Here is a 12,261-nt window from a genome sequence, read left to right as displayed (position 1 = left end):
GTACGTACCCAGATAAGATCTCTTGGGAGGTGCTTTGATTTCTTCATCCTTACTATCTGCAGCTACACAAAAAAAACAAGTTGAGAATAAAAAGGAAGGGGACACAAAATAGACTTGCACGATTTAATACAATAGCAGGTCTTTTAGTATAAGTTTAGTCAGTTAGTGTATTTTGCTAATAAAAAAGAAAAGGGAAAATAAAACATGCCAGAAATTTTAGTTTCCATGCTTTGTATAACACTCCCACCCAAGACATTAAGAAAGGGCTGAGGAGTGAGAAGTCCCTTCGCAGAGCGTCTCCACGAGTATGAGATTGTCCCAGCCTGCCACCTCTTTCAGGGATGACCCTTGTTTTCAGTCGTCACCAGCTGTACACTTGCGAGCACTTATCTCCAGCCTCCTGCAAAGGCCTCTAATCTAGAGTCAGGATGCGAGGCAGGCAGAAATTCGGATTTTGCTTTGCAGGATGTGGCACTCCAGCGTAGTAGCAGCAGCTCCCTGCCTCAGAAATAATGCACTGCTTTGAACTAGGGCAACAAAGGAAAATGCCACTGAACTTTGCCCTTTTCCGTCCTGAGCCAACAACAGGCACACGGCTGTGCACAGACACCCGATTAAAAACTGATGACGAGTCAGGAGAGCTATTGTTCCCGCAACAATGGTGCCAGGAAACGCACTAGTAAAACACACAAGGTAAAACAAAAACAGTGTGAAATAAAAGATTAAGAAAGAGGCAAGACGTTTTTCATGCCTAGTGACTTTATCTGAGGACATCTTCGCACTGCCACTCTCTTTCATAACATTCCTATGCAGGAGAGAAACTATCCTATCATTGAAGAACTTAGAGAAAAAGGTTTTTTGCTTTGCAGTTTTTCTTTTAATGTAGAAGAGTTAGAAACAGCATATACAGTTTGTTTGTTTGTAGCACAGTTGGGCATTGGGCATTTAAAGAGGACTTAGCTCTCACTTCAAGCAGCACATATAATTGAAGTATAAGTTCATGCATCCGGAACAGAAAGAGAAGGCAGCAGCAGCACAAAAGATGGACTACTACTCCTAACTTCCTTGCAGATTAGATGACTTAGGGAGACATCAAAAAAAGAAGTAAAAAAAAAAAAAAAAAAGACAAACTCAAAAAGAACAAAGGAAGTTTTCCTAATGAGTTCTCCATAAAGAAGTTATAATAAATAATCAAACAATTCATAGAGATTCATTCTTTCAAGCAATGACAGTTGCTCTATAAATGAAAATGCAATTAAATGGCTTTTCATCCACACTCTAAATTGCAACTAACATGTATTTTAACTCAGTGACCCCCTAAAACAGAGTAGAGAACAGCCTTGTCAGGATTAGGAGAGAATATTCCATAATGCTTATAAAAGTTAAGTAGATTCCTTCTGAACAGTATTTTCCTCCTTCTGGGAGGAAAACAAGGCAATGGATTAGTAATGGACAGACAAAAACTAGCTTCACTTTCTAAATATTTTGAATTATTTTGCAGGAACATTCTGAGGAAAGATGGAAGTGGCAGAATAAAAAGATATAAATTGAAAAGCTGGCATCTGAGGAGTTATATATCACATAACAGAGAAATTGTGCGCCCAGGTTTCCGCAAGTCTCCTCAGAAACACTGACTTCAAGTCTAGCTTCTCATTGCCCAGACAAGCTATGAGGAAGGAAAGTACAGAGAAATCTATCAGCTTTCCTAGGAGACCATAAAATTCAAGAGATAAGATTAGGTGTAGGATTAGAAATCCATATCTCTTCACTCCTACTGATTCTGTGGTTTAAATACAAACCCATCTTCCTCCCTCACTCAAAAGGACTGCTGTAGGCACTGAAAGGTCTATTCCGAACCAGCACATTATAGCTGGCAGGGGATCAATATCTCAGTGTTCATGTTTTCTCCAGCTTGAAGATATTTGAAACAACACTTCATCACTCATTAAAAGGAAAAAAAAAAAAATCACACATAAGAGACTTTAAGCTGCACTGTGCTGTTCTCCAGATTTGTGGAAGAAGGCAAACCTTGAGCTGAAAACAAGCAATTATGGTCCACAAGGAGGTAAAACTAATCTCTCTAGATAATTAAACACGTCAAGTTGATTTTCAAGAAAAAAAAAAAAGGATCAAATGACACAAGGCAGCCTTAAGAAGTTTCTCATATCTGGACGGATCATCTTTTAGGAGGCTGTACATCTGTGAGGAGAGTTGTTTGAAGAGGAACACACGCTAAACTGAACAGCCTCCCCTTTCGTCCAAAGGTTACTGAAGGAGCTGGAGCAGCGTGTGGGCAACCCTGCGCTGGGACAGCTTTCCTTCAGCAAACACAGAAACCTGGCTGCCAGTGTCATTGGGCAGCAGCAAGGAGGGTGAAGGAGGCACAACACAGCACCTCCTGAGTGCCTCCTGCTCTTCAACCTCTGCCAAAACCCAGCAGAAAGGAGTTTAAGTCATTCATTCACCCTGTCAGGCTACCAACCCTTGTGGACAGAGCAGCTTGTGATGGAAAGAGAGGGGAAAAGGCAACGCGGAGCAGCACTGGGAGCTGCAGGACACCTCCTCTTGCACGTGAAGCCACTTACTTGAGCAGTCCTTCAGCACGCTGCACAGCGAGCAGGGATGAAAGGGGCCTCCTCAGCTACCACATAAACTACCCTAGCGCATAGCCAGTACCTGCTGCCTTCTAACGATGGCTGCAGATATCTGGAACTCGATGAGACCATCGGTTATTAGGCAAGGAGGGAAGAGAACAGATGGGGAGAATAAATTATACATCCATATTGGCACAACAACCGACAAAAAGCTGTCAGTATTGCTTCTGCTCTTGTTGGTAATAAGCTGCAAAATAAAATGATGCAAGTCAAAGTCAATACAGAGAAGCGCAAAACCTACCCCTCTCACACTTCCCTGCTGGGAAAATGAAAACTGAAGAGTTTACATGAAGCAAGAGCATTTTATTAAATAAAGAGTAACACTCTGCCCCCAACTGAAATCATCAATGCCTAAAAATATGACAAACAAACAAAAAAGTGGGAAAAAATCAAAAATCAAACTGTACATAAACAGATATGACTTCATGGTATGATCTATTTTGATCATACCTCTATTTTGACTGTGAATATTTCAATAAGCAGGAAATACATTCTGTGCATATGAAACATACTTTGCTGCCGACTGCAAAATGAGTTTTGGGATAATAGCATATAATCAGGGTCCATCTCCCACTTGAGAACTTGGTAGAAAGCACAACTCGTTATTTAAGGCAAGATCTTAAGAAAAAATCCAGGCTAGCGTAATGACAGAACAGCTAGTTCTATAACTTAGAGCTTGATGTGAAATATTAAGAAGCAATCTGACTTCCAGCCTGAACCAAGGCCCATTTAAAATAAAATTACAGCTTTAAATATTCATCTGAATGAAAGTGGTTTCAAAGAAGCTCAGAGAGAGCCACCCTGGATCAGCAAGAAGGGATGTCTGGGTTGCAAACCAGACAGAATTTATGTTCAAAACGTAAGGCCATATGTTTTTAAAATGACTCACGCTGCAAGAGGCGGCTCCTGCCACTCACCTGCGAAAGAGCGACGCTTGATGTTTAGCTCGTTGGACACACGTACTTCAGTGCACAGCTTCAGCATCAGTAACATCGTGATGATCATGATAATGCTTTGCCACAGAAGAGGGGATTCAAAACGCCTTCCAAACCTAAAAAGAAAAGCAAAAGGAAAATATATAAAACACCTCAAAGACTGCAAATGTTGTTCTTGGTTAAACTTTTTCAGTTATTTTCACGTCTTGGTATTTTCTAGGCATCTGACAAAGGAAATCATAAGTCACCCTTACAGTAACAGCTGAGAGAGGCCAGAAAAGAAAACCAATAGCATATAGGAAGGAGCACAGCAGAGTCACTATCCCCTTGTCCTGGGCAAAACATCCCTGTGGACCAACCCTAGAAACTCTGAAAGCAGAAGCTTAAGTCTCTGCTGCTCAGGCACACAGCAGATCTATTATTTTGAAAGAAGAGGCAGCACAAAGAGGCAGCAGAATTTTACTGTGTTAACAGCAGTTACATATTCTCTCCATTGACACACCTCATGGGTCTTGCAAGGACTGCTATACAAAATTTGACTCTGTTGATCAAATTTTTAAGGTAAAATCATGAAAAAGCAGTAACATTTGCCCTGTTAAAATATTCAAAGGTTTATACTATCTTTAATATCTTTAATATCTTTAATATTTATAAGTATTTTTAAAACAAGCAAACAGGCAGTGCGGGCCTCCTGCTTTGCCCAGACATCGGAGTGAAGAGGCTGGGTGTGCAGCACACACCAAGGCACCAGTCTGCATCTTAGCGGGCCCAAAGCTGGGGGAAGAAAAGAAGCACAAGAGGTGAAAACGAAGCATACAGGCTCTGCCCTCTCTTCTCTCCCCAGGCGGCATTTCCGCTTGCCCACAGATGACATTTGGCAGAGACTATCGCGTGCGGCGCAGGGAGATGCCGCTGGGTTTTGGACGAGCCCTGCTGAAGGGCTGCTGCGGCGCCATGGCGCCAGGCCGTGCCGTAGGAAAGCGAGGCCCTTCGGCGCAGGCTGGCCGCGCTCCAGGCGCCTCTTCCTGCAGCCCCGCTAAGTGAATTAGCGACAGGGGACGGAAGCGTCTCCCGTGCAGCCCTACAGGATATTAGATTTAAGACGGCAGCGGCGCTGTGCGAGCCCGGTGCAGGGCTCCTTGGCCGGCGGCAGGCGCTCCCGGGAGGCCCTCGCGAGGCCCCGTTCCCGGCCCATCACGCAGCCGGCTCCGCGGCCCGCGCCCCTCCTGCCGGCTCTACGCCCCTCGCAGGGGCCGTTTCGCCGCCTCCAGCTCTTCCCCTGCACGTTAGGGTTATCTCATGAAGACGACCCCATGCTCAAGGGGCAAGATGTGACTTCTTGCGCGTGGGTTGCTTTCCTGGGTGAGCCCCGTGGCGGCAGAAACCAACCGCGCTCGCCGTGGGCTCTCACACGCTGCACGTGGAGCTAAACCAGCACCACCTTTCCTCTCCAACCGCTTCCTCACAGAGATTTTGTTCTTCTTATGAGTCACGTCAAGAGGGCATGAGGAAGGGTGGAAAGTCCCTGACTGCTTTCTTTGGAAATCCCTCTGTGTGGAGCTCCCAGGCAGCCCATGCCGATGGACACGGCCAGGTATCTCCTGCCAGCTGCGACACAGCTGAGGCAACCACGACCAGGCCTCGGACCTCCACGCGCCTCCCAAAGCCACCGTCAGCTACTGGAAGAGTCACGGCCACACACAAGAGTTCATTGAACCACAGAATCCTTAAGGTTGGGAGTGACCTCTAGAGATCAGCTAGTCCAACCTTCCTGCTCCAGCAGGCACACCTACAGCATGTGGCACAGGGCGGCATCCAGGCGGGTTTGGAAGACCTCCAGAGAAGGAGACTCCACAACCTCCCTGGGCAGCCTGTTCCAGGGCTCTATCACCCTCACAGTAAAGAAGTTCCTCCTCACCTGGAGATGGAACCTCCTGTGTTTCAGCTTATGGCCATTACCCCTCGTCCTATCGCTGGCCACCAATGAGAAGAGCCTGGCCCCTTCCTCCCTGCATTCTCCCTTCATGAACTTATACACATTAATCAGATCCCCTCTCAGCCTTCTCTTTCCCAGAGAAAACAGGCCCAGCTCACTCAGCCCATCCTCGTATGAGAGATGTTCCATTCCCTTAATCATCCTGGTTGCTCTTCTCTGGACCCTCTCGAGAAGCTCCACGTCCCTCTTGTACTGGGGTGCCCAGAACTGCACACAGTACTCCAGGTGCGGCCTCACCAGAGCTGAGGAGAGGGGCAGGATGCCCTCCTTTGACCTGCTGGCAACACTCCTCCTGATGCAGGCCAGGATCCCGTTGTCCTTCTTGGCCACGAGGGCACACTGCTCACTCATGGTTAACTTAGTGTCAACCAGGACTCCCAGGTCCCTCTCCGCGGAGCTGCTTTCCAGCAGGTCGACCCCTAGTCTGTACTGGTGCCTGGGTCATCTAGACCAACCCCCCTGCTCCAGCAGGGACATCCAGAGCACGGGGCACAGGGCTGTGTCCAAGCGGGTTTGGAAGATCTCCAGAGAAGGAGACTCCACAGCCTCTCTGGGCAGCCTGTGCCAGGACTCTGTCACCCTCACAGGAAACAAATTTGTCCTTAAGTTCCTGTGAAACTTTTGGTGCTTCAGTTTGTGGCTGTTTCCTCTAGTCCTATCAGTGGCCACCACTAAAAAGAGGTCAGCCCCATCCTCCCCAGACCCTCCCTTAAGTCCCTTTTTCAAGTACCCTCTTTTCTCTCTCATCTACAGGTTTGAGATGGGCCACACCATTGTAGATGCTCCCTCAGACCACTGGAATTTGCTACTGCTGCTTTTGCCTCTTACTCCAGGAGGGAAAGAAGTAAACAAACAGGAAAGATTTAAGTAGTCAAATCTGTAGAGCAGGTAAAACTGCTTACTGCAGGCTTAAGAAAATCATCCCCAATTACAAGTGCATTCTTATGTAAAAAAACTGTAGCAATGCACATAAGAGGGGCTGAGATAGCAGCAAGCCAGAAGCTATTCAGATGGTAAATCCAGCTGAGGTCACTGCAAGGTTATCGTCCAGCTCATGAAATTGTTGGCCTGCTCAGTCGTGGTTGCCTCACCCAAGGATGGGTTGCAGCATAAACATCCACCCACTTCAAACACACACACTCAAGGCCACCTCTGGCCAAATTATAATAGCCACGTGCCATCAGCTCAGGCTTATCTCGCCCGAGACTGAGAGCATCATGGCAGACTCCCAAGTCTTCTAGCCCTTTAACAATTCAAAATAAAGAACAAAACACACAAGAGGTCTACTGGAAACAGGACTTTTTGGGGGACTCCAAATGATCAAATCTCACCGGGCCGGGTGCTCACGCAGAATCATGGCTCTGCATCTGCGCCCCACAACCACAGCACGAGCCGCCACCGCATCCGCAGCACCCAGGGACTCCATGCTGCAAACGTCAGGCTTGAGCTCTTCATAATTTAATGGGTTTTTTTAAGCTTTTCCTGTGATAGCCAAACGTGCAGAACAATAGGCAGGGCAAGTGATCGGAATTATTTTAAGGCTGTTTAAGTACTAGCAAAATTCAGTGCATGTGCAGAGTCATGCATGCAAGAGAACTGGTGTTCCAGTGGAAGCAGAGGCTGACAGGGCACTGGGAAGACCGCACAGCTACCAGAGCTCCTCATTCCTGTCACAATAATCCTGTTATTCCGGTCTTGAGCCAGCTCCAAACAGCAAACGCGGATTGTGCAAAACAAACTAAACCAAACATGGATGGCTTGCCCATCTCCTCTCTTAAAATGCCCCTGAGGAGAGGCTGACAATGCAATTACCCTGTTTCCCCTACACCCCTCGGTGTGGGGCTCTGTCCCAGGCTGTGCCCATCTCCAGCAGGGCCCTGCTTTTGCCTCCTGCTTGCACACTGCTCTCAGTACCCGAGCGGGGCTCTGTGAGCAGGGCCTGTAGGAGGGAGCTTATCCCCTGCTTACTGCAGCAGGGCTCCCAGGTCCTGCTTATCCACAGCACTTACCAGAACCTACCACTTGTTTTCAGATAAAAGGAATGGGTAGGGGTTTGCCTCGGCTCAGAAACATCCTTCGAACAAACTCCACAGTTCTCATCTTTTCCCTGACCATCAAAACTTATAAACTCATCCCAGAGCTTGCCCTAGGGCAGCTATTCTATGAGAACAGCTCCCAGAAGCATCAGGTTTTATTCTCTGTTGCACTTGTGGCACAGCAGCTACCAGAGCAGCCCACTGCAGTGCTCCTTGGCCAATGGAAGACACTTCTGGGAAATCCCGATAGAAACGGTAAGAACTAAAACAGTAATTCTTTGGTTTTGATTTTCATTTGAGAAACTACCCTAGCACATCCGCAGGTCTTTCTCCTCTTTGGTCCTGCTTGGTCTCCAGAGGTCGCTTCCAACCTCAATCATCCCATGGCTCCTCAAGTCAGACTTTAATACTCTGAATCAGAAATACAGATTCAATGAACCCCAATATCTTATATTGCTTATTTCATTAAAATGGGTGAAATATGGGCATTTGGGGGCATTTTATGCCCAAAATTTATGGGCATTTTGCAAACTGAAACGAAGATTGCTTGCATAAGCTTCTCACTAAGGAGAAAAAAAGAAAAACAGAACCACCAGGTTACTGAAATCCCAGAAGCACAGGATAGCGTCCCTCAAAATTATATAAACCATATTATAAGACTGTATGAAACATTATAAGAATTGCATTTTTAAAAAAGGTCCATGGCCCTCTGAGAACAGCAGAGAGTGTAATTACTTTAGGCTGCACTTACCCAAGACATAACTAAAAATGCCTGCTGCTGACTTCAACTAAATCTCTAGCTTCTCTCCTTTAGCTGCTTGTTTATTTATTCCGATTTCAATATTAGAAAATGCGAGCTCCTTTATTCTTTGGCATGCCAGGCCAAACGAGGGCATGTCCCTCAGGTGAGCTCCGGTGCTATGGGGCGCTCTGACGTGGGCAGCCGGCCCCACGGCTCCAGACCCACCCAGGGCGGCCCAGCCCCACCGCAAGCAGCCCTGGACATCAAGCAGCAGCGGGGCTCAGCACTGTCCTTGCACTTTTTAACAGCCTTGACTGAGACATCAGGACTAACTCATAGCAAGAGCAGTAGGTCACGAGCTAGGAAAAATGGGTATGAGGTGTTTTATTAAAGCTGCAGAGGGAAAAGGCCGGTGCTGGATCTTCTGGAGATTGCCACGCGTGCCCGGACACGCCGGGATTATGTAACAGAGCTCGTCACAGACACCTGAATCACCTTCCTGACACAAAGCCAGGGTCCTGTGAGGGCGGAGGGGAGCCTAAACAACAGTGGGCCTGGCTTTTGCAGCGCCCCAGCTCTGCTGCACGGGGCTGGAGGGGCCGGGCAGCACAGGCGGGCAAGGGCCGGGCAGCGGCCGCGCACTACCCACCACACCTTGCAAGCAACTTCACATTAGCACCCACAAACAAGCACCCATTTTAACAGTAACGGCCAAACTAACGGGCGCATCTGACCATCTCGGGCTACAGGGAGCACAAAAGCCACTTTTCCAACTGGCAAACGGAGCCCCACCGTGACGCTGTGAGCACGGACCAGCTGCTTCCACCACAACTATTTGCACAGGCCAGTTGCTTCCACCACAATTATTCTCACGTCCTCTTTAGAAAGGCCAAAGACTTCATACAGAGTTAGCACCCCGGGCCAGATGTTTGCATGCTCTAACATACACATTTTCCCCCAAACAAAAGGCACGTGTGTGCAAACAACGCAAGGCAGAATCGTGCCCATCCGCAGTCTTCACTGCTACAGACTCCTTTCCTCTCCCACTGCTGCTCCATAGAGGCGGCAAAAAAAAGGTCACTGTTTAGTTTAAAAGGCACCAGGGCAAGCACACAGAACTGGCAGTAAATGTCTTCTTAAAAGGCAACATCCTGAAACACTGCGAAGCAGGGAAGCGCCCTGCTGCAAGACATGCAGCAGATACTGCGCTGTGAGCCAAAGGAAGCTCCCGGGGCCCATCCCAAAACAGGAGCTCCCACGGGAGGAAGGCAAGGAGCAGAGGCAGTGACAGGAACCCGTGGGCTTTAAAACCAGGCGGAGGCGAAAAGGAGATTGTGGAGGGAGGCAGCGGGGAGCAGGACTGCGATCCCTGCGATCCCGGCAGCACTTGGTTCCCGGGCTGCTGTCACGGGGCTGCTGCACCGGCTGCAGCTCCGCTCACACACAGCAAACCCTGCCCAGGAGAGCAGCGGGTAAATAAAATACCCTGTTTGGAAGGGACAGTGGGGGTCAAACTTCACCCCGTACAAAATCAGGCATTAAAAAAACAAAGAGAGGGTGAGAAATGCAGTTTTAGAGGCATGAGACATCTGCAAATCTGTGGTGGAAACAAAGGGAATCTCCACTACTGTCAAGGCGAGCAAAGTAGAGTAGAGCTATAGGGGAAACATGGGACGGCTCTCTTAGATACATGGGACATTCATTATAAGGGACAGGGATACAGAAAAAAAAAACAGCACTACTTGAGAGGAAAAATGTAGAGGAAACAAGGCATAAAAGGCAGGAACTGTCTATTCCTGTTGTCTGGTTACCTGAAGCAGGCAACATTCAAATCCACCAGCCTCAAGTTCAACAGCAACACATGCATTTCAGTGAGAATCAGGGAGTAATAACAGAAATGGTCTGCAGTTTAGAGAAATGTCTTTGAAATTAAAAAATAAAAACAATAAAAAGCTGACATTCCTCAAACAATTAGGGCCTGAAAAACAGCATTTTTAGAAGTGTAGGGTTTTGAAGGCATTACCACTTTAAGGGCTTGTTTTTGGATCAGGCTGGAGAGGATGTCAGGAAGGATGACTCTGGCATAGATCATACGCAGAACCACCCAGATAACGAAGAGAAACCGAAAACAACTGAGAACTGCAGCCCGAGTCAGTAAAGATTTTGGAGAGTAACTTGGGGTGAAGGTGCAGACTGGTTCGCTAAGGGGCAGGAGCAGCCGGATGAGCGGGCGCTTCCAAAGCTGCACGGGGGGCACAGGGAGGCACCAAACCACCCCGTGGATGTAAAACAGACACAGTAAAACCCGCACTCTCCCTGCGGTGATTCCACATATTGTAACAGCAGTTCTGCTCTTTATGCCATGTTACAGTGCTGCGTCCCAGGTAGGGTAAGCGCCATCGACCAAAGATACCAAGCAGTGGTAAAAATCAAGCTGCTGAGCAGCCCCATGGGTGCGTGATAAACATTTTTCTATACGTAAGCACATAGAGAGGCTCCTGCTCTGCTGTCTGGCTTTAATTTTGCTGAACACAAGCCCAAAGACAATAGCCACCCTAAAAGCTGCTTTCACCTCTCCCAGTGTGTATAGGGACTACCAAGGATGCCCGATCTTTAGGCGTCGGAAAACAGAACGCGCTTCTCCCACGCACGCTGCATTATGAGGGCACACGTCCCGTCTCCTGCCGTTCAGTTCAGCAGGACTAAGGGCCCTTTCCTTACGGGTAAGGACAGCAAGGGCCCTGCTCACTCGGCCTGCAATATCCTTGCACCATGGAAGTGGCCCTAAACCCAGAAGCAAGTTCACACTCCCACCACAGCCACACCAGGGGCACTCGCTACAGCACGATCCGGGCTACCGAATTGCTGTAAATGATGCACCAGGGAGCAAGATTATGTCACTCGGATACTCCCGGGGGGAAAGGGTACCTAATCACATCCACATGCCGGCCTCTCTCTCTTTTAAAGAGTTCATAATTATTCTAACATCAAATGATCTTTTCATTACTCACGGAATCCATCGCTTTGCACATCTTTTAATCAGGCATACCTAAAATCAATGCAAACTAGAGATTTCCTCATTCCTCCATAATCTCGAGGCTCATTTAACAGATGCACCCTCTTGGGTTACCCAGAAACTGCCTAGGTCTCTATTCACACCTAAATCACTCCCATACTCGGAGCCTTTACAGTAACACAACCAGTTGGAAACTGCCTGGTTGGCCTTTCCATTTCTCCTTCCTCTACTTCCCTCTTGCTCTCGGCTGCCTCTCCGGCCCCTCTCCCGCACACATTCCCGCACCTCGGATCCCGGAGGCGTCTCCGCAGCCCGGCGGAGCCGCGGGCGAGTCGCTTGTGTTTCAAGAGACCCGACGCGAGGAGGCTGGCAGGGACGTGTCTGCCTCTGTGGACTGCAGGGCAGTGTACCGCGGTCCCAGCGGCCAGCCACAGCCGCCTTCCGTGGCAGTCCGGACCCACTGCTCCACTTCCCAGTGTCTCAACTGCATTCCCACTGCCGCAGCCATCCGAGTTGCAAGGACGGAGCAGTAGGTTTAGAAGGTTTCTTTCTGGGTGGACAAAGCCCTGATTTACTCCTGGGCCAGAAAAATTTTAAGACCTAAACTTGAAAACACATATGCTCTTAAATATTGGGGAAAAAAAAAAATCTTCCTTTGCCCTTTCATAAGGCGTTGAGGAGGGGGAAGGAAACCTGCCTTTTGAGGCAGCCCCCTCTTCCCTGTTAAGGGATGATCCTCTTCCCATTCCCGGCTGCCCAGGGGCTCCGCGGCGGCGCCCGCGGACACGGCGGGGACACGGGCGCACCGGGCGGCAGCGCCCGGCTGGGCCTCCGCGCCCAGGGCCGGCCGAGCTAAGCACATATATAGAGAGACGGAGGCAC

General features: G+C 48.6%; 1 protein-coding gene across 2 annotated transcripts in view; it reads right to left on the bottom strand.

Moving 5' to 3' along the window:
* The window catches only part of PQLC1 (PQ loop repeat containing 1), a 43,835-nt gene that overhangs the window by 31,270 nt on the left and 304 nt on the right, over positions 1 to 12,261 (bottom strand). The window contains exons 2-3 of one of the 2 annotated variants that reach the window (XM_026034905.1): positions 3,572 to 3,705; positions 9 to 62 (exon numbers count right to left, since the gene is read on the bottom strand). In XM_026034905.1, coding sequence (XP_025890690.1) covers positions 9 to 62; positions 3,572 to 3,705 — 188 coding nt within the window. The remainder of the gene's footprint in view (positions 1 to 8; positions 63 to 3,571; positions 3,706 to 12,261) is intronic. The other variant, XM_026034906.1, reaches the window with a different exon arrangement.

Source organism: Nothoprocta perdicaria, unplaced genomic scaffold (genome assembly GCF_003342845.1).
Source record: "Nothoprocta perdicaria isolate Ctin4 unplaced genomic scaffold, notPer1 scaffold_151, whole genome shotgun sequence".
Taxonomy (NCBI): Eukaryota; Metazoa; Chordata; class Aves; order Tinamiformes; family Tinamidae; genus Nothoprocta; species Nothoprocta perdicaria.
Note: the sequence above shows the minus strand (reverse complement) of the source record. Positions and strands in the feature narration are given on the sequence as shown.